This window comes from Meles meles, chromosome 4 (genome assembly GCF_922984935.1).
Source record: "Meles meles chromosome 4, mMelMel3.1 paternal haplotype, whole genome shotgun sequence".
NCBI lineage: Eukaryota > Metazoa > Chordata > Mammalia > Carnivora > Mustelidae > Meles > Meles meles.
Window position 1 is genome coordinate 129,435,283 of NC_060069.1, and position 23,295 is coordinate 129,458,577.

At 38.5% G+C, this 23,295-nt stretch overlaps 1 protein-coding gene across 1 annotated transcript in view; it reads left to right on the forward strand.

Moving 5' to 3' along the window:
* Window positions 1–696: 696 nt before the first annotated feature.
* Window positions 697–23,295, forward strand: part of GBE1 (1,4-alpha-glucan branching enzyme 1) — a 287,252-nt gene continuing 264,653 nt past the window's right edge. Inside the window, exon 1 of the mRNA XM_046002591.1 lies at window positions 697–1,075. Coding sequence (XP_045858547.1) covers window positions 942–1,075 — 134 coding nt within the window. The 5' untranslated portion in view covers window positions 697–941. The remainder of the gene's footprint in view (window positions 1,076–23,295) is intronic.

Consider the following 23,295-nt stretch of genomic DNA (forward strand, 5'->3'; position numbering starts at 1 on the left):
TACCATTTGTTTTACCAAGGAGTGTTCAGTTTAATCGTCGAAAAAATTTGTTACAATTGGAAACAAGAGCAAAAAGGTGGGTTTTGTGTGTGTGTGTGTGTGTGTGGTTTTGTTTTGTTTGTTTTTTTTTGACCCCCTTTCTTTTGTTTCTTTTTGAGGTATGGGAAATGGGCAAAATTCTTGCCACGGTTTCAATTCTCTGCCACTGGCAACCCAGAGAATAGTACCAGAACATCACAGTATCCCTGGGGTCTTTCCAGGATCCTGATTTTCTTTGGTTAATTCATGCGGCAAGATAACCCTACAGGAGTTTCTGGGTAGACAATGGTGTGAACATTCTCAAAGGTATTCCTATAGCCATACTTAACTTCCTCTCACAGTGAATTTATTTGCTGTCTGCAATACTGCGCTAACAAATTCTCAGAATTTTGAGAAGGTCCCTTCCAAGAAAACCACACATCCACGTGAAAAGGATGCCACCAGTTGTTTGCATAAGAAAAGCTGAGGGCTAGCTCTGGAGCCAAGTACTGGGCAGGGGAAGGGAGGGCAAGGTTGAGCTCCAGCGGCGGCCAGGACCCGCCTGTCAGGGCGGCCTTGGCCCAGCCGGGAGGAGGTTGCGGAGGAAGGGGCAAGTCTCCCGGCCTTCAGGTGCTAGCCGCGTGAGTGGGCGGAGGCCCTGGGCGCCTCACCCCCCGCTTGGGAGGTGCGTCCGGGAATCACCCTGAGTCCCGCTCCGCCCCAACGCCGGGGGAGCTAGGGCGGGCGCGGGGGGGGGGGGACGAACCGCCGTTCACTCCGGCTATAAAGGGCCCTGGGCCGCCAAAGCTCGCCTCAGCGTCCTCCGGCTCCGCCTTCGCCGCCTTTCTCCCACCTAGAGCTCCAGTTCCCGCTCTGGTTCCAATCGACCCTCTCGGGCTCAGCTACTCGGGCTGCAGCAGAAGATGGCGGCTTCCGAGGCTCGGGCCGACAGCTCTGAGGCGGCGCTGGCTGCAGCCTTGGCTGACGTGCCGGAACTAGCTCGACTTCTGGAGATCGACCCGTACCTGAAGCCCTTCGCCGGGGACTTCCAGCGCAGGTACCGCCTGACGCCACCTCAGCATTCTCTCCCCCCATCCCCCCTCTCTCCTTAGCGGACAGGCTGCCTTTCAGACGCGGGCTGCGGGCTCGAGCCGCCCCTAGATTCCGCCGCGCGCAGGCCCCGCCCCTTAGCGGTCCCGCCTCTTGGGCCCCGCCCCGCCGCTCGCTGGCGGGTCCCGGACCTCGGAGGGTATCAACTTTTTTTGGGTGGGCGGCAGGTTGACCTGGTTACCTGGGTCCAGTGGCTTTCAGAGAGTGGTTTGATAACTTTGGCACCCGGGCCGGGCGTGGCAGCACTGAATAAACTTTCCTCATCCCCTCTCCCTTCCGGTCGAATCCGTGGTTTTGCGCCATTGGGTACGTGCTTTGACTCCCAGCACTAGTTGCTTCAGGTGCTCTACCGAGCGAGGCAAAGCCACTGCAGGTTTTCCGACCTTTCCGTTCACAGAGTTGCCCTGTGAATTACCGAGTGCGTAACACTCGGCGTGTGTGTAACACTCGGCGTGTGTCATCGCGCATTTGCGTTTTTCGTGTATTTCATTGCAAATACTGTGATTTTTATGTGCAACACGATTCTTTCAGGCAGCCTGTGTTCTTTCCTTGTTACTATATCCTCTCTCAGAGGAGATTAGCGTATTTTGGCCACTTTATTTCCGGCGGACCAGCTTTGATGAGTAAACACAGAGCAACGTTTGTCAGCAACATTTGTCTGTGTTTGGCATTGCCATCCCGAAGAGGGAGAAGGGCCTTTGAAGCCAAACTTCTAGAGAGCGATTTAGGAGCTTTAGCTTTAGCTTGTCCCCCCATCAGGCTGTAGTAACTTGGTTTAGCACAATAAAGTTGCTGGGATAATAATTGTAATAGTAGTCAGCTTAACTTCAAAGGTATCGTTTTTAAGATTAAAACAGTTGTTATACCAGTGATGGTAGTTATATTTGTGAGATACGTACATTGTGATTTAATGGTTTTCTGACCCTTTAGCCAGGTGACTCCAGGAGGACCCTTTAGCCAGGTGACTCCATGGCAACAGAATATGCATAATCACATTTTCAAGTAATAGAAAATTGCTGTTATTTATTTATTAAGATTTTGTTTATTTATTTGACAGAGAGAGCACAAGCAGGGGGAGCGGGAGAGGGAGAAGCAAGCCCAATGCGCGCTTGATCCAAGTGGAAGGCAGACACTTAACTAACTGAGCCACCCAGGCGCCCCAGAAAATGGCTGTTTAGTTATTGGCAAGAAGCAGTACTGGAACAGGGTTGATTTGGAATTTGGAAAAAAAAAAAAAAAGTTCATAACTTGGCATTGTCATTTACTACTTGCATTTAATCCAGCAACTGTTTATTAAGGATTCCCTGTGAACAAAAGAAGTTGAGGACACAAAGTTCAATATAACATCTCACTGCAGAGCTTGTATATCCTAAAGAATGAGCTCTCCTCAAAGTAGTCACCTTGAGCTGTTGCTCAGTTAGTCAGGTGATTGGGCCCTTACACACCCTTATGAAATTGCTTTCAGTATTTACAACTTACATTTTCAAAGTGACTGCATAATCTTCATGGTTCGAAATTGGATTTGATGTAGGAATAGTCAAAAATTTTTGAGCAAAAGATGGTGGTCAGATTTTTTTGATGTGTTTATTAATGATGATCCTAATTTATTTCTATGCTTTGTAAGTAACAAAAGACATTTCTAAAAGAAGACTTGTGGGATGTTTTCTTTATGTTTCCCTACCCTCTTTAAAACAAAAAAAGATCACAGCTGAAGAACAACCCTTGTTAAGTGTTTCTTTCTTGTAATTCACTTCAACTCCATTGGGATTGAAGCAGTTATGATCCTCTTTTATGGTTTGTCAAATTAATGAGAGGGACAAAGGCCAGAATAAGGAAGTGTGGGGAATCCAGTGTTTTTGATGAAAAGACTAATCCAGCGGCCCCTTGTATCTCACTCTGACCTGGATTCTACTTCTGGCCTTGGTTCTGAGTAATTGCCATTTCCAGCACACATGTTACATTTAGGCATATCAAATAGTAATTTGGGATTTGGCAGTAGCAACTTCTATTCTTAACATGTGAAGAATAAAAGAATTCATCCCTCATAAAGTTTGGTCCTGGTAACTTTTTCTGTTTTCTGTTTGTTTCTAATAACCCAATGGGACATTGTGTTTTTGGTCTAACACGAATATACACGCAGTCATTCAGGCCCAAAGTAGAGCTTACCAAGGAGTGAAGAAAATTTAGGGCTGAAGTAACGGTATTTAAGAATGGCGATGGGGACATGAAAAAATGTTCATCACTAGCCATCAGGGAGATTCAAATTAAAACCACATTGAGATACCACCTTACACCAGTTAGACTGGCCAAAATTAGCAAGACAGGAAACAATATGTGTTGGAGAGGATGTGGAGAAAGGGGAACCCTCTTACACTGTTGGTGGGAATGGAAGTTGGTGCAGCCACTTTGGGGAACAGTGTGGAGATTCCTCAAGAAATTAAAAATAGAGCTTCCCTATGACCCTGCAGTTGCACTACTGGGCATTTACCCCAAAGTTACAGATGTAGTGAAAAGAAGGGCCATCTGTACCCCAATGTTTATAGCAGCAATGGCCACGGTCGCCAAACTGTAGAAAGAACCAAGATGCCCTTCACCGGACGAATGGATAAGGAAGATGTGGTCCATATACACAATGGAGTATTATGCCTCCATCAGAAAGGATGAATACCCAACTTTTGTAGCAACATGGACAGTACTGGAAGAGATTATGCTGAGTGAAAGAAGTCAAGCAGAGAGAGTCAGTTATCATATGGTTTCACTTATTTGTGGAGCATAACAAATAATATAGAGGACATGGGGAGATGAAGAGGAGAAGGGAGTTGAGGGAAACTGGACGGGGAGATGAACCATGAGAGACTATGGACTCTGAAAAACAACCTGAGAGTTTTGAAGGAGCGGGGGGTGGGAGGTTGGGGGAACAAGGTGGTGGGTAATAGGGAGGGCACCTATTGCATGGAGCACTGGGTGTGGTGCAAAAACAATGAATACTGTTACGTTGAAAAGCAATAAAAATAAATAAATAAATAAAAAGAATGGCAATGGGGGAGGTCATTTCTTGTCATTGATAGACTGTCTCATTCTTTCCCAACTGAAATATCTTCATTAACAGTTCTATTTTGTACATTTGTTGTTCTTGTTTACCTTTTCTGTAACTGTAAGAATGTCAGATCAAGTGTGAGGATTAATGAATTACTCCATGACATAAAGTAAAAATTAGTACATTAGTGCATTTGATAGTCCCAATGATGTATCATTGGTTACCTTCTAAGATGGGATTTTCCTTTTGGCTGTCCTTTTTTTTAACCTATTATATATACTATTAGTTGCTGTGATCATAATTTTAAAATCTTAGTGTTTTAAAGCAATAAGATTAACTGTTCCTATATTACATGCCAGTGTGTGTCGGGGTCTCCTCATGGTAATCACTCAAGGATTTAGGATGATAGAAGCTTCATTTTGAAACATGCTGCCATAATGGTAGCTGCAGGGAATACAGAACATGTTAAACTATACACCGTTTCTTACAACTTTTGCCTAAGAATGAGTCACTTCTGTTGAGCACGTTATATTGTCTAGTATAAGTTAAATGTGACTTCTGGGCCATGTGTGTGAAAAAGAGAAGTGACATTTATGTACGGCTTATAGTACAACACAGTTTCAGTTGCACTTGTCTATACTCCTGTTTAAAGTTTATTAGTGTTTTTAGATTTTAATCTAATCCTGATGACAAAACCATGAGGTGGGAAGGTTTTTATTTTTCGTGAGTTACAGATGAAGAAGCTGAGATTTGGTTAGTTGCTTAAATTCACATGACTAGTAGTACTGCAACTGGGATTAATCTTTCTAGAACTATTTTCAACAAGTTCACAGACAATGACTTCTTGGTAATTTAGTGGATACATCTTTCCTTCTTTATTTCTAGCACTGGACATTTTGGGTCACTTATTGGATCCTTGAAACCATTGAAATGTTTTGCTTTTCTTTTATTACCTCTGATGGCTTTTCCTCTGTCTCTGACCATTTAACATAAGAGATTCTCAAGGCTCTTCCCTATGTCCTTTTATGTATTTCTACTTATATACTTTCCCTAGGCATTCTTCTCCATCCCATGGATTCCATTTATGTACTGAGGCTGCCCACATCTGTCTTCAAACTCAAATCTCCTGGTCTCGGTCATATTTATAAATCCTTCATTTGATGTCCTAGAAGTGCAGAACTCAACATGTGTAAACCAAATTTAGGGTTTTTCATCCCAAACCTGTTTGTTCCTTTATACCTTATCTCTGTGTGTGGTGGCCTATCTACCAACTGCTCGAGCCTAAAAACTTAACATTTATCCTTACTTCTCACCTCTTCTTTCTTCTTATCTCCAGGTAGAGTCAATTATAGCTCCTGTTTTTCAACCACATGCCACTTTATATTCCTACTGCTCCCACCTACTCATGTTGTTAACCTCTGCAACCTGGTTTACGAAAACAGCCTCATAGTTGCTCCCCCTTTTTACATTTCCTCAGCAATTCCCCATGGCTTTTAAGGTATAATACAGACTGCTTCTCATGATGTGCAAGATTCTGTAGTATTTGGTCTCTGTCTACCTTTTTAGTCTCATTATTGGACCTTCCTTCTCACTCTATACTGTCTAACCAGTGGGGGCCTAAGGGTCTAGAGAGACAGTTCAGATGTCTGAGAACCGTTCTGTAAGAGACACTAAAATATCACCAGTATAAATTGGAATTGTATCCACTTTATGCATGCACTCCTTTTTAATATTGAAGATTTTCATTTCTTCGTTTGGGCTCACAAGAAGGTAGGGGTCTAGAAAAATCATGAATAAAAGGCAAGAGAGTTTAAGAACCAGAAACATTTTTGATTTTTATCAGAAGTGACTCCTTCAGCTCAGTGGAAATGAATTAATAAGTGAACCCTTTTATATATTTTTATTAATATAATTTTCCTCCACCCCATTAAATAGATCTTTGACAAATGTTTAAAGGATATCAGTTGGCAGTGTGCCGGAATATTCTGTGTTGGAAGCCACGTGTTTTGGTGTAGACTTGCTTCCAGCTGTGCTTTTGTACATGCTGTTCGTTCTGTTTTATGCAGACTTTGCTGCTATCTTAAATGTTCCTAAACATGCTTCTGGAAACAGCTTAGAGAGATATACCTTTCCTGATTTCTCCCCATCCTTATACTTTCTTCCAGGCAGGCTGAACAGCCTCCTTCTTGTCTGCCACCTTGAACATCCCCATCCTAAGGGTGTTCATCCACTGTCATGTAGTTGTCTTTCTGCCCTTTTGTATCCCTGGCTAGATCGTTCGCTCCCATAGGTGGGCGCTTTCTCTGTATAGTTTGTTTACTCTTGTCTTCTCAGTCCATAGAACCATACCTGGCTTATAGGAAACAGTGTAGTATTTGCATCAATGTGTTCTGAGTCTACTTACTTTTCATAGCATTGAATCTCAGGTCAACTTACCTTGAGCTAAAAATGTGGGGAATGCTAGGATCAACAGAGAAGGAGCAGTAGTTACCAGAGGATTATGTATGACAGTCTAGTGAAGGGAAATATATGTTCGAGTAAAGAGCTAAAGATAACTAGAGAAAATCAAGAAAATCATTATTAATTAGATATTCCCACAGAGTCTGAAGGTTTAGTTGCCAAAGGGATGTTCAGTTTGAGAGAGCCTGATGTCAAATAGTGTGCCCAAGAATGGGAGGAGTGTTTTTTGTGACCCCAAGCATACCAAGTGTTAACAATTACAGTGAACATCTCTATTTTGTTGGAAACGAAAATAGCTTTTACATGGTAGCTAATCAGAGTGGGAAAGCACTTTGGAGTTGGTGTGTCAGCAGCCACACCAAAAATTGATTCTCACAGCACAGAAATTTTATATCATAGCCGCATGGTGCACTTTTTTCTCAGTGCCTGGCCAAGTTGTTGGCTCTGAGGAAAGTCAAATGTCAGTGATTCTAGAAGGCAGGGAAAAATCTAAAGATTACAAGATGTATCTTGCCCACTCTTCTGTACTAGGAGATTTATTTGCCCTTTGCAGCTGCGATCTGTACTAACTCTAGTTACTCCTGAATTTTCTACAGTGATGGGCAAGAGGCTCTGACCGCTTTTCATTTTCAAAGTGCCTTAAAATGACTTGATGGAGCATTTTGGTTTAGTTTAGGCTCTGGTGCCTGCTGTACCACCTCCTGAGAAATGACTCTTTATGTGATAACTTCTTAGAGGATTCAGTTGGGCTCCCACCAAGCTGGCCCTAGTTAGTCAGCAAGGTGTTAATATAGTCCCTGTGAAATGTACTATAGTTTTAGACTGATAAGAATATCATGCTGCTGTTATTTGAAAGCATGTATTAAACTTCAATTATACATTTGTAGATATTAAAGAAAAACATGAAAGTGTTTTCATTGGAGAGAATTGCTACTACCAGTTCATTCTAAAGTAAGTTTATTTTTCAGTAAAGAGTACATTCTTTTCTTGTGATGTCTACCCCTCAGTAGATGCTTACCACTGTTTTGAATCCAGGGTTCTTTTGTGTTTAACATCCAAAAGCAGCATATTCTGTTTTGTTTTGATGTTTAAATGATTAGAACAGTTTAGATTCTGAATTTAGTTTCCTAACATGTAAAATGGGAAAATGTATAAAAATATTGATGTGTATATGTAAGAGCAAGATGTGTGTGATGTAAGAGCAAGATGAACTTTGAACTTGAGCTCTCATGTGTGCTAGTAGTTTTGAATCTGAGGGCAAATTAATCAACCTCTGTGAATCTCAGTTTCTGTTTCTGAAAAAGAGTGGGATGGGACCTACCTTCTAGGAGTGTCTTGAGGACTAGGGATATATTGAAGATCCTTAGTAAATAATAGTTATTTGATGATGATAATATTATAAGCAAAATAGCCTTCCATCATAAATATTCACTAGGATATTGTTTTCAAAAGTATCATTGTTAGCTTCTTCAATGCTGTGTCTTGAAATCAACTATCAGATTCGTAACATGACCAGAAATTCTCCACAATTCCTCCATTTTGTTGGATGACATCTTTACTTTAGGGATTCTTTCTTTTTTCCTAGTAGAGCTATTGTGTGAATTAGGTGAGGAGGTGGTAATGTTAATCATAGTCTAGTATACAGGGAAAAGAATATGTTTAAACTTTGATCCTTAATTTGGAGAGGAAATGAGAAGGCAATTGTCTGTTTACTATAAGCTGAAGGCAAGATGAGTTCTGGTATAATGCGCACAAAGCTCCCTTTAGAGAGAGAGAGGTAAATGCTAGCCTGCAGAAACTCACACTCTTCTTTTGATCTTCCTTTTCCGTCTTTTCTCATCTTTTATCTAACTGCTAACTCTTCATATTCTTGGGCATCAAACAGCTACAGGGATTTTCTTCCTCCTGAACTCTGGATGGTTGGAGGACTGGTCATATCAAGTTTACTGATAAACAGGAATAACTTTGAAAATAAGAAAAAAGTATATAGCAGCAGCTTTAAAGTTTGAAAATAAAAGAATTATCCAGCAGAGTCCGAACATATAATCTATTAGTAAGAATAAAATTTTTTTTTTTTTTTTTTTTAGTAAGAATAAAATTTAAATCCTGTAGCTTGCCTTGTCTTTTCTCTCTCTTTATTTGATGATTTCAGTTATTTTCAATATGTTTGATTTTGCAATGAGATGTATAAAAGAGAAAAATGGAATATTTATGTGTGTTTTAGTAGATCCATTGAACAGAAATTACAATGAGTCACAGTCTCTGAGTATGTACTTTAGGTCTGTAATCTAAAGTATGATAATCAAAGGGATTGTCCTGGGTGGCTCAGTCAGTTAACTATCTGCCTTGGGGTCAGGTCATGATCCCTGATTCCTGGGATCGAGTCCCAGGACAGGCTCCTTGTTCAGCACGGGAGTCTGCTTCTCCCTCTGTCTGACACTTTCCCGGCTTGTGCTCTCTCTCTCTGACAAATAAGTAAATAAAATCTTTAAAAATAAATAAAATATGATAATTAGAAACCAAGTATACAGGTATACTTTTTGTGTAGGTAACCTTGAAGTTTTCTAAATTTTTAGCAAGTGAGAATTAAATATTTCTTTTACCAATGAAATCGTGTTATTCGATATCATATCTAAATTATTTTCATTTTCATAAATTATTAACAACAGCCACAGGTTATATTTAATTATGAATCACTGCATAATACAGGTACGTTCTCTGTTATAAAAGCATAATAAAGTCAATTATGCATGTAGGTCTGTGTAACAGAAAACCCTCAACTAACAGAAAATTCCATGGACTGATTATTAAGTTAGAACTTTGTATTTCTGACAAAGAAAGAGAACGTGAATGGTTTGGGCTTTAGCACTGAGCCATTCTTTATCTTTCTGCTCTACTGTCCTTTGCTTGTGGTCTTTCTTCTTATGCTTAGAAGATGGCGGGGCACATCTAGGCCCCACATCTGTCTCCCTAGCAGGAGCATGTTCATTCCAGCTTACTCTGTCCATTTTAGCCAAGCATATGCTAGATTTCCTATAAACTCCATCTGGGACTTTCAATTTACAAATTATTGACTAGAACTGCCCCATGGTCATTCTTAGCTGAAAGTGAGCCTTGATGGTTAAGGCTTTTTGTTACGTACACCTTCCTGAGAAAAGTCCTTTGGCTTCACCTATGATGCAGAGCATCCCAGAGCTCTCCCTTTGCTCCAAAAGGGACACTGTTTCTGCATAAGATGAAAACCTTTAGTGAGACTATATGTTGTAGTTCTCTAATATCACATCTGTGTACAAAACCTTCTGAGCAGAACCCAGGTGTTTTCATTTCTCCCAAGAGAAGTCTATAGCCACATCCCTCAATATCACCAATCTCTGAGTCATGGCTTTCACTCTTCTAAACCTGATCTGTATTTTTTTCTGGATTATTTTCTTAGAGAAATATAGAGACTTTAGACTGCTCTAGACCAAAATGAAGTGATTGGGTCTCCTCAGCTACCTGGCTCCAAGACTTGGGAGCGCCACTGTCTTTTCCTTTTAATTTCACAGATTATTACTCTTAAAAAGTAATGAGAATATTTTGAGAGGAAATGAGTTTGTCGGTATTCTTGGGTTCATTAAAAAATGATCTGATTTATCTTAAGGTTATATCGTATTTGTGAGGTTGGAAAGAAGAACTAAATTAAAGATGTCAGTTAATTTACGTTCAATCTTTAAACACAAACTGTCTTTTGTTATCTGACAACCTGCACATTTATAAGGCTTTACCAGTATACCTTCCTGTCCTTTGCTTTTGAAAGCTTGAGATGTGTGACTGTCATTCTCACAATATACCTAGCACAGACTTTTTATATAAATGTAAGATTTTATCATCATAGGCAAGTTTAGTGTTTTGTCTTTGATAATAGGATTAAAGAGCAATTTATGGAAGAGTGCAGTTCCTCTTTCGTGTCAGAGAAGATCGTTGCTGTGTCTGGGGTCATATAGGTTTTCTCTCCTAAGAGGTTATGGACCTACTAGCCATGATCGTTCTGTACTGTTATTTAGATCATGATTAACTAATGCCTGATTTACTATTGGTTTTTAATTGTTTTCCAGTGTTTTCTCAAGAGGATTGGTTATTATCCCAGGATTTTGGAAGTTCACAAATGAGTTCATGTTTATTATTTCCATGTTGTTGTTTTTTTTCCTAGCTGTGATCTTTCTGTGTTAAATATCTGGTACTTTTGTTATTTGTACATTTTTATTGTTGTTTACGGATGGGAGTCTTCCATCCTCTTGACCGCTTCAGTTGGCATGTTATGTTGGTTGTTTAAAATTGTGCTTGCTAGCGATAAGAGTGTAATGAAACTAACAGATCTCTTTTTGCTTCACTTCCCTAAGGTGCCCTTTATTGAAAACTATATGCTATCCCTGCAGTATTAGGTAAACCTCTACTCACAAATACAACATGTAAGCAGGAAGTACATAGAGTATTAAATTAGCTGAAGTTTTGTTGCAGCAGGTCCAGAGTACCTTTAGACGTAGAAGTCTTTAAAAAGAAACAAAAACGATGAGCCAAAAAAAAAAAAAGGTTAGAGGACATTTAAAAATAACATGAATTTAGAGAACTGCAAATTATATTAGACCGGATTTAAAGAAGAAATACTTTGAAGTAATTATAGATTCATAGGAAGTTGCAAAATAGTTCAAAGAAGGCTCCTGTACCCTTTCTCAAACTTGCCCCCATGGCAATATTCTTGCCTAACTATACTGCAGTCTCAAAACCAGGAAGTGAACATTGTTACAATCTACAGACCTCATTCAGATTTCATGGGTCTTTATAATACAAGCACTTATTTGTGTGTGTCCACTTTTTTGCAATTTTATTGAAAGTGTATATTGATGTAACTACCACTGTAATGATGATATGGAACTATTACATCCATGGACTTAAAGGAGCTCCCTCATTCTTTTATACTCACGCTAGTCCCTTCTCCCATCTCTAACCTTTGGCAACCACTGGTTTGTTTTCCATTGCTATAACGTGTTTTTTTCATTTTTAGAATGATATGAAAATTAAATGCTACAGTATGCAATCTTTGGTTATTGACTTTCCCTTGAGATCTATCCCAGTTGAATAGATGAATAGTTTGTTCCTCTTTGTCACTGAATAGTTTTCTACTGTGTATATGTACCACAATTTATCTGTTTACCTGTTGAAGGACATGTGGATTATTTCTAGTTGTTGGCCAATTAAAAATATTGCAGTAAAGTTGAGATATTAATATTTACATATGGGTTTTACTTTTCTGGGAAAAATGCCTATGAGTGTGAATGCAGGGTCATATGGCGAGAAAATGTCAGTTTTATAAGAAATTGCCAAATTTCTCCATAGTGTCTCTGCCATTTTGTATGCCAATCAGAAATATATGCAAGATCCAGTTTATCTGCATTCTTGTCAACATTTGGTATTGTCACTTTTTTTAATGTTAACCATTTTGATAGGTGGATAGTGATAGATCATTGTGGTTTTAATTAGCATTTTTCTAATAGCTAATTATGTTGAAAATCTTTTAAAGTAGCATACTTGCCAACTCTAGATCCTCTTTGGTGAAATGTCTTTTCATGTCTTTTGCCCATTTTCTAATTGGGTTTTTTTTTTTTTTTAACCTTTGAGTTTTGAGACTTTTAAAAACATATTCTAGATATAAGTTCTTGCCAGATATTTGTTTTGCAAATATTTGCCTTTTCATCTCCTGAGAGGGTCTTTAACAGAAAATTTTTTAATTTTGATGAAGCCCAATTTATTGATTTTTGTTGTTGTTGTCCTATGGATTGTGCTAAGAGCTCTTTGCCTAGCTCTGGGATCTGAAGTTTTCCTCGAATGTTTCTTCTGGAAGTTTTATTGGCTTACATTTTACATGTAAGCCTTTGACCCATTTTGAGTAAACTCTTATGTAAGATTTGAGGTTTCGGTTGAGGTTTATTTTATTGCCTATGTATATTTGGTTCTTTTTAAAGATCATGAACTGACATACTTGTATTAGGAAGCTACCTGGCCAAAAATAAGTTGGTGTTTAGTTAAGTATCACTGAAATATATGAATGATGACAATTGTTGTCTTGTGTTACAGTTTTTTCAATATTTAATTTTCATATTTTTTCTTATGCCATAGCATTACTTGATTTATATTATAAACATGTGCAGATTGAATTTTAATTTGGCTTTTTAAGGTTTTTCTTATTTCACACCTTAAAACCCACCTGTTTGTCAGTATACATATTGTTCAGTTCTATATTACAGAAAATATTGCTTGGGGCACCTGGGTGGCTCAGTGGGTTAAGCCTCTGCCTTTGGCTCAGGTCATGATCTCAGGGTCCTGGGATCGAGCCCCGCATTGGGCTCTCTGCTCAGTGGGGAGCCTGCTTCCTCCTCTCTCGCTGCCTGCCTCTCTGCTTACTCGTGATCTCTCTCTGTCAAATAAATAAGTAAATAAATCTTTAAAAAAAAAAAAAAGAAAATATTGCTTTTAAAAACAAAGTTTCATTCATTTTATCTGTTTACTTGGCTTAAATAACCAGCAGACCTTCAAAAAAATTTTTTATACTTTTGCTTGTAGGCATGAATGTGTTTAATCTTAACTAAAGTAATGTTAATATTCCTTAAGATTAGCTACTTTTTATCTAACTGAAATTATCCTTTGGTTTATTTCAATCTTAATATTTACTTTGATGTTTGTCAGATTCATTGTGCTATTAATATAATAGAAATCAGAGCATGTCAATTTCCAGACAGACATTGCTTGGGTGTTGAGAGATGAAAGTTCTTAGCACATTTATTTGACAAAATTTATAAAATTTATGAGTAAGATAGCTAAAAATTTACCCATCTTTAAACAGAAAAGTAAAATGGAACTTTTGAGGTTTTGTTCATTTTAATTACTCACTGTGATGAATATGATGCACTGAATATCTAAAAGAGACTTCTGCCAACTCTACTGATAATAAGTTATCATCACAATAATAATAATTACTATTACAATTTATGTACACATCATTTTATGTGCACTGGGTCTGAGATACACATTTCTCAGAAGCTCCCAGGTGATGCTGGTGCTGCTGTTTCACAGATATTTTGATTAGCAAGGCACAGCATGACCCCAACCTCAATTTAAAACTTAGTAATGGGGCGCCTGGGTGGCTCAGTTGGTTGGGCAACTGCCTTTGGCTCGGGTCATGATCCTGGAGTCCCGGGATCGAGTCCCACATCGGGCTCCCAGCTCCACAGGGAGTCTGCTTCTCCCTCTGACCTTTTCCCCAACTCATGCTCTCTCTCAAATAAATAAATAAAATCTTTAAAAATAATAAATAAAACTCAGTAATGGGCCAAATTTTATTCTATAAATATTTAAGTTATATGTTCTTTTTTGAAAATAAATAATCTGTATATACTCATATAGTTAACCAGGTTATTTAATTTTATAATGGTCACAGTGATTTTTCTGCTTACAGTAGGTAAAGGGAGTTTTATTTTATCATTATCAAAGTTACTTTTTCTTACGTCTGCATTGTGAGTTTCAGTGTTGCATATATGTCTTTTGGATAAGATATAGAAAATGACTACATATAGAAAACTATTCCCCACACTGGTGTTCCAGAGTATATGTGTGCATCTGAGTCATAGGCTATTTAATTAATTTGTTTATTTAACAGACCTATTTTTGACATCCTCATTGTCCCAGGCATTTCTCTATGGATAGACAGCAGGACAATTATGAGTAAAGTAGGCTTCCTCTCTGACAGGAGCTTTAATTGGGGAGATGAACAAATAAAAAGCAATTGTAGTAGATATTTGTGCATAAAATTCAGGATAAGGAAGATGAAAGCATATCCAGGTCTGTAAAGGAAGGAGAGTTTGTATCACAAAGAAGTTCCTTTGAATTGCCTGAAATTTTTAAGATAATTTTTTTTATAAAAGAAGGACTGAGTCTTGACGAATGTGGACAAAGCCTGAGATTTTTTTAGAAGGAGTCAAAGGATATGATGGCTATAATATTAATCTTCATTAAAACTGTAATGAAGCTATCATATGATTTCTACACAGTTTTTGTTGCTTTTAAGTGAAAGTTGACTTGCAAAAATGGTTCAGTTGCAAAACATGCTTGTGTAAGAATTGCCACATTGTGTAAGAACTGAAGCCTCTAAAATAGTTCATAAATTATATTTGATGACCTATTAGCGTATTTCTTTAACAGATAAACCCATTTGGAAGGGATTGTGGACTCTTTTTAGAGGCAATGAAGCAATTCCTAAGTAAGCTAAGGTCACCCATTCCTGAATGAGTCAGGGAGATATTTTGATGATTGTCACCCAGTCAGGAAGGTCTCAGAAGTGCACATGAATGCTGAGTGCCTCCTCCTGACCCCACTCTAAGTGTCTCACTTAGATTAGCACTACCCAATAGAAATATAATATCAGCCACATATGTAATTTCAAGTTTTCCAGTAGCTACATGGGAAAAGAAATGGATAAAATTAATTTTATAGTATATATTATTTAACCCAGTATATTCAAAATAGTACATATTTAGAAGAAGAGTTTTTATAGGAAGAGTTGGTATAACTGATAAAGACAATGAAGAGAAAGAATAAGGAGGGAGAGTTTCAGTCAGCTTTGTGTTCTTGATTACAGAGTAAAGTATTCCCAGATTATTCTGATTTTGCCCAGGAGAGGGAGTCAGCAATTATTGACTGTTGACTTGTTTTTAATAATACTTGAAGAGAAATATAAATGGGTGATGTTGTAAATGTAAACATGGAAATATGCCATACTTAATTAATTGGAGCTGACTAGGTGGTCATGTCTTCCCCAAGTCAGTTGACTTGACTTGTCCATAGTGCCCTTTTCATTTAGGTGATTCTTATTTATGTCATATTTTCATATGCTGAATGCCTTGCATCTGTCCGCTAAAGCAAAAACAAACACAAAATGAAACTAAGCAGCCAAAGTAAATATGGCCTTTCTTGATAAAGTGAGATTAGGTAGCTCCTCTGTGCTGTCATGGTCCTAGAACTTCCAAGATGTGCCAGCCTTACTTTGACTCAGCCAGTGACAGCTGTTCCTAATTTTGTTGTCCTAAGAATCTATCTTATTTACTGTGACGCATTATGACTTGCATTATTCCTGAGTTGGTCTCTGCTTGTAAGAGAGAAATGTTGGAAGGACTGTTCACTCTTGAAACTATTGACAGTCTTGTGGGTGGTGTGCATGCATGAACATGAGTGTTTTGTATTTTATGACCTTTTCTTTGTCACTTGTTTTTCTGTTTCTTTTCTTTTCTCTCTCTTTTTTTTAAAGATTTATTTATTTATTTATTTGACATACAGAGATCAGAAGTAGGCAGAGAGGCAGGCAGAGAGAGAGGAGGAAGCAGGCTCCCCGGGAGCAGAGAGCCCGATGCGGGGCTCGATCCCAGGACCCTGGGATCATGACCTGAGCCGAAGGCAGAGGCTTTAACCCACTGAGCCACCCAAGCGCCCCTGTGACTTGCTTTTCTTATTTTGGCTATATGGTAGTTTCTTCTGTATTTTTATTTTTTATTTATTTTACTTCTGCTCACTTTTTTTTTTTTTAATTTTTTTTTTTTAAGATTTTATTTATTTATTCGACAGAGAGAGATCACAAGTAGGCAGAGAGGCAAGCAGAGAGAGAGAGAGAGAGAGAGAGAGAGGAGGAAGCAGGCTCCCCACCAAGCAGAGAGCCCGATGCGGGACTCGATCCCAGGACCCTGGGATCATGACCTGAGCCGAAGGCAGAGGCTTAAACCACTGAGCCACCCAGGCGCCCTATTTTACTTCTGCTCACTTTTCATACTTAATAGTTACCCTTGTAATAAAAAAGTTAAAAAATAGTTACCCTTGTGATAATAAAAGACATTACTGTTTATAAAAGTATTTGTGGTCATGAAGTGCCAAATTCTTCCAATGGAATGCTGTTCTCCTTCTCTCTTTAGTATTGTATACTTCACGTTATAGCTTCTCAGTACATGCTGACTCACTGTGCATCCCAGGGATGCTGGATGTGTGTCTTGAATTTAAGAAGAGAAGGATATATTTAGGGAACACATTATTGTCTTTTAGTTGTTTTCCAGAGAGCTTAGAATAGAGGTTTTTATTCAGGGGGTGTTTGCAAGTAGATATTGACTGGGGGTCTGGTCCCATTTGTTCTGCAATATTAGAAATATAGAAATATTTATTACTATTGTTGTTGGAGGGTCCCTAGAAACGCTTGAAAGTAATTCTTCTATCATGTAGTGGCCTGTAGTGGGCAAAACCTCTCTCACATATAGCTTAACCTTTCTCGTGTTTAATACTACTCATGAAGAAGATTGTAATTTGTGCATTGTGCTTTTATCAGGTTGCTGTTCCCAATGCAGTTAGTGTAATTTTTCATTTCCTAACTGTCCTCGGGCAATTCTATTTAACATGCTTTCTATTTCAGAACATTCTCCTATTTAAAAAGCTTCTTTTGCCTCAGGCCCAACATGCTTTTCTAGCCAGGCCAGTAGTAATTTCTATCCTTGCTGGCTTCATTCACCTTCACTGTTAAAATTTTATATAGATTTCCTAGGAGAGTCTTTTTTTTTTTTTTTTTTTAATGGCATAGCAAATTCTGGGATGCCTAAGCCTTCTATTTGTTGATGTTACTTTGGTTTACAGAAATAACGTTTTTATTACTAAGGAGAAGACACGTCTAGTTTTTATTTTTTCTTTCAAATCTGTGTTAGATTGTAAACTAGACTCTGTTTTCGTAATGAATAGAATTTTAACTTTTCACCTGAACTTCTAAAGTTGGCCACAAATTGTGCTTGAACACTAGACAACACTAGACTAGTACTAGAACAAGAGGCTGTTTCACTGATTTAAAAAAAAGGGCTCATTCAAGTTCATTCAATAGGTAGCAAATTCCTTTTTAAGGTGGTCTCTTAAAAGTGAATGAAACAAATTATCTAGATTGCCATCCGGAATGATCGGCTTGATTTTAGCTTGAGGTAAAGTAGCGCTGTAAGTTGAAGCTCTTGAAGGTGATCTTGGTCTGAATTCGGTAATAATGATATACTGTGGAGGGATTTAGGTTTTTAATGAGGAAAGTCTGGTAAACGGAGGCATCCAAGAGAAAGCTTTGTTATCATTAGCCACTCTGCCTTACACCAAAGTAGATTTTGAAATATCTATTACGATATCTAGTTTTTCAAGTGGTTGTAGGGAATATGTATAGAGAGAGATCTCAGTACTAAAATTTGAACTTTGACTATGATATAAATATTATATATTTGTATATATGTACATATTATATGTGTGTTTGTGTGTATAAATGACTTTTATATCATGTCTCATCTGATTTGGAATAAATGTTTTCCTGTTCATCGTGGTGCTGATATCTGTGTAGAAACATGGCAGAAAATGGGGATTTTCTTCTCTTTGGGGATAGTCATCATAGTGTTAAAAAGGAGAAAGAAGAGTACTTCTTTTTTTGGGTTATAGTTTGCATTTTAAATTTCATTGCTGTTCCTCTCAACTTCCATCTGTGTTGACATTTGGGAATTTTGTCGTTGCTCTTTCTCAAGTAGAGTGGAAAAGCTTAAAACAGAATTTACACTTTAAAATACAACAGAGGCTCTGTCACATCGTGATTCACTCCAGGTCTGAGTACTTTTTCTTTGGCCAAAAAAAAAAAAAAAATTTCTCTCCCTGATATGAGGACATGGAGAAGCAACATGGGGGGTTAGGGGGATAGAAGAATAAATGAAACAAGATGGGATTGGGAGGGAGACAAACCATAAATGACTCTTAATCTCACAAAACAAACTGGGGGTTTCTGGGGGGAGGTGGGGTTGGGAGAGGGGAAGGGGGTTATGGACATTGGGGAGGGTATGTGCTATCGTGAGTGCTGTGAAATGTGTAAACCTGGCGATTCACAGACTTGTACCCCTGGGGATAAAAATACATTGTATGTTTATAAAAAAAAAAAAAAATTGGAGGGGGAGGCGAACCATAAGAGACTATGGACTCTGAAAAACAACCTGAGGGTTTTGAAGGGTCAGAGGTGGGAGGTTGGGGGAACAGGTGGTGGGTAATACGGAGGGCACGTTTTGCATGGAGCACTGGGTGTTGTGCAAAAACAATGAATACTGTTACGCTGAAAAAATAAATAAATTGAATTAAAAAAAATTTTCTTGTTGAACGAAATATTTCTCAAGCTTATGACACTACTCATTATTTTATATTATTAACAACCATTTGCATTAATGAAAAGTTCTGGCTGAAAATACAATGATAAATATTAAAATTTTAAGCACTTAATATTTTATGATCTCAAAGAGATGTTTTCATATGGATGTATTATGAATTAATTGCTATTTATTAATGATGTTGTGGTTTTATTTTATTTATTCTACTTTATCTTTTAATTAAGGTTCATTTGTAACCTTGGAAATAGTAAAAATGTGGATGAGCTGCAAATAGCCATGAACAGATTGGGTGCTATATGATCTTTCTTTTTTTTTTTTTTTTCCCCTTAACTTTCTAAATCCCAGTTGGTTGGCATGCATTCATTTTCTCTCCCTCCCTCTACCCCCCTTCACTATCCCCAGTGCGCGCGCGCGCGTGCGTGTGTGTGTGTGTGTGTGTGTGTGTGTGTGTGTGTGTAGGAAAGAGAGAGAGGATCTCTTGGCTGAATAACTAGTGGCCCACACCTCCATTTAGTTACTGACAGGTTTGGCTGATTGACCCCTGTGTTAGACTGTTTGGACTGCTATAACAGAACACCAAAGTGGCTTAAACAACAGAAATGTATTTCCCACAGTTGTGGACATGGGAAATCTCAGATTAAGGCTTTTTGGCAGATTGCAGTGTCTGGTAAAGGCACTCTTCCCGATTTGCAGATTTCTGTCTTCTCCTTGTATCCTCACTTGACAGAGAGGAGAGGGAGAAAAGCAGTAAGCTCTCTCCAATCGGTGTAAGGGCACAACCATTCACGAAGGCTCCACCGTCATGACCTAATCACCTCTCAAATACCCACCCCTTCCTCTACCATCACATTGCGGTTAGGATTTCAGCATACGAATTTTAGGGGGACACAAGCATGGAGTCCATAAGTCCCTGAGACTGTCTAGCTCTTAATGTTTGTGATGGATTTTGTGGGTAAAGTGAATTTTTAGATTTCAAACAGTGTATGTTCATGCTTGCGTGTGTGTCCTGTTGCACTCTGAGACAGGACAGCAGAAGCTCACTGTCATTTTCTAAGGCAGCCATGATTTATTTAGTTATTTAATAATAACTTCTAATAAGGAAGACTACATGATTGAAATTAAGGAACAGTAGGTTTTGGGGGACATTAACTTTAAGTACTATAAAAGGCAAAAAAGGAATACTGTAAGTCTCCCAAATTTTTTACCTTCAAATTGGTAAGACTGGGACTCTTAAATGTTCCGGGGTTCATGGGAAGTGAGGCAGAGGTCTGGTTACAGGCAGAATAATTCATTCATCAGGTAGCCTGGGAAGAAATAAGTAAGCTATTTTTATTTCCTCAAGTTGAAATAATTATAATGAAATTTTTTTGGAGAAAAATAAGATCTAAGAAGGAAAAGATTTTAAGAGCACTTACAGCATTTTAGATTTTCTTATAAAACGTAGCAATAAATAATGGTGCTAACTCTCTACTAAACAGATACAAATGGTTATCATACCAATAATTAAGCATTCATTTTAATGTTTTTGATAAGACCTTAAGCCATTTCTTTTCACTTTCCTCCTTGCCTTGTCATTAGAAATCCGTAGGTACATTTAACTTATAAAGAAGGAAGGGATGCAAATAATTTATATTAGATTTCTTTGTGTTTTATTTTGATGTTTCCATGTAGGAGCAATGTAGTAGAATTGGTGTATATTTTTGAATGTATTAGATAGGGAAGTATTTATTTCTTTTTTTTTTAAATTTATTTTTATTTGTTTATTTACAGCATAACAGTGTTCATTGTTTTGGCATCACACCCAGTGCTCCATGCAGTACGTGCCCTCCCTATTACCCACCACCTGGTTCCTCAACCTCCCACCCCACCCCCACCCCCCCACCACCCCTTCATAACCCTCTGGTTGTTTTTCAGAGTCCATAGTCTCTCATGGTTCATCTCCCCTTCCAGTTTCCCTCAACTCCCTCTCCTCTCCATCTCCGCATGTCCTCCATGTTATTTGTTATGCTCCACAAATAAGTGAGACCATATGATACTTGACTCTCTCTGCTTGACTTATTTCGCTCAGCATAATTTCTTCCAGTCCCGTCCATGTTGCTACAAAAGTTGGGTATTCGTCCTTTCTGATGGAGGCATAATACTCCATTGTGTATATGGACCACATCTTCCTTATCCATTCATCCGTTGAAGGGCATCTTGGTTCTTTCCACAGTTTGGCGACCGTAGCCATGGCTGCAATAAACATTGGGGTACAAATGGCCCGTCTTTTCACTACATCTGTATCTTTGGGGTAAATACCCAGCAGTGCAATTGCAGGGTCATAGGGAAGCTCTATTTTTAATTTCTTGAGGAATCTCCACACTGTTCTCCAAAGTGGCTGCACTAACTTGCATTCCCACCAACAGTGTAAGAGGGTTCCCCTTTCTCCACATCCTCTCCAACACACATTGTTTCCTGTCTTGCTCATTTTGGCCATTCTAACTGGTGTCAGGTGGTATCTCAATGTTGTTTTAATTTGAATCTCCCTGATGGCTAGTGATGATGAACATTTTTTCATGTGTCTGATAGCCATTTGTATGTCTTCGTTGGAGAAGTGTCTGTTCATATCTTCTGCCCATTTTTTGATATGATTATCTGTTTTGTGTGTGTTGAGTTTGAGAAGTTCTTTATAGATCCTGGATATCAACATTTTGTCTGTACTGTCATTTGCAAATATCTTCTCCCATTCCGTGGGTTGCCTCTTTGTTTTGTTGACTGTTTCCTTTGCTGTGCAGAAGCTTTTGATCTTGATGAAGTCCCAAAAGTTCATTTTTGCTTTTGTTTCCTTGGCCTTTGGAGACTTATCTTGAAAGAAGTTGCTGTGGCTGATATCGAAGAGGTTACTGCCTATGTTCTCCTCTAGGATTCTGATAGATTCCTGTCTCACGTTGAGGTCTTTTATCCATTTCGAGTTTATCTTTGTGTACGGTGTAAGAGAATGGTCGAGTTTCATTCTTCTACATATCGCTGTCCAGTTTTCCCAGCACCATTTATTGAAGAGACTGTCTTTTTTCCATTGAATATTTTTTCCTGTTTTGTCGAAGATTATTTGACCATAGAGTTGAGAGTCCATATGTGGGCTCTCCACTCTGTTCCACTGGTCTATGTGTCTGTTTTTATGCCAGTACCACGCTGTCTTGGTGATCACAGCTTTGTAGTAAAGCTTGAAATCGGGTAACGTGATGCTGCCAGTTTTGTTTTTGTTTTTCAACATTTCCTTAGCAATTCGGGGTCTCTTCTGACTCCATACAAATTTTAGGATTATTTGCTCCAGCTCTTTGAAAAATATCGGTGGAATTTTGATCGGAATGGCATTAAAAGTATAGATTGCTCTAGGCAGTATAGACATTTTAACAATGTTTATTCTTCCAATCCAAGAGCATGGAACAGTCTTCCATCTTTTTGTGTCTTCTTCAATTTCTTTCATGAGTGTTCTGTAGTTCCTCGAGTACAGGTCCTTTACTTCTTTGGTTAGGTTTATGCCCAGGTATCTTATGGTTCTTGGTGCTATAGTAAATGGAATCGATTCTCTAATTTCCCTTTCTGGATTTTCATTGTTAGTGTATAAGAAAGCCACTGATTTCTGTACATTGACTTTGTATCCTGCCACGTTACTGAATTGCTGTATGAGTTCTAGTAGTTTGGGGGTGGAGTCTTTGGGGTTTTCCATAGAATGAATCATGTCATCTGCGAAGAGAGAGAGTTTGACTCCTTCCTTGCCAATTTGGATACCTTTTATTTCTCTTTGTTGTCTGATTGCCGTTGCTAGAACTTCTAATACTATGTTGAACAAGAGTGGTGAGAGTGGGCATCCTTGTCGTGTTCCTGATCTCAATGGGAAGGCTGCAAGCTTTTTCCCATTGAGGATGATATTTGCTGTGGGTCTTTCATAGATAGATTTTATGAAGTTCAGGAATGTTCCCTCTATCCCTATACTTTGAAGCGTTTTCATCAGGAACGGATGCTGGATTTTGTCAAATGCTTTTTCTGCATCAATTGAGAGGACCATGTGGTTCTTCTCTCTTCTCTTATTGATGTGTTCTATCACACTGATTGATTTGCGAATGTTGAACCAACCTTGCAACCCAGGGATGAATCCCACCTGGTCATGGCGGATAATCTTTTTAATGTGCTGCTGGATCCTGTTTGCTAGGATCTTGTTGAGAATCTTTGCATCCATATTCATCAGTGATATTGGTCTGAAATTCTCCTTTTTGGTAGGGTCTTTGCCTGGTTTGGGGATCAGGGTAATGCTGGCTTCATAAAAAGAGTCTGGAAGTTTTCCTTCTGCTTCAATTTTTTGGAACAGCTTCAGGGAGAATTGGTGTTATTTCTTCTTTGAAAGTTTGGTAGAATTCCCCAGGGAATCCGTCAGGTCCTGGGCTCTTGTTTTTTGGGAGGTTT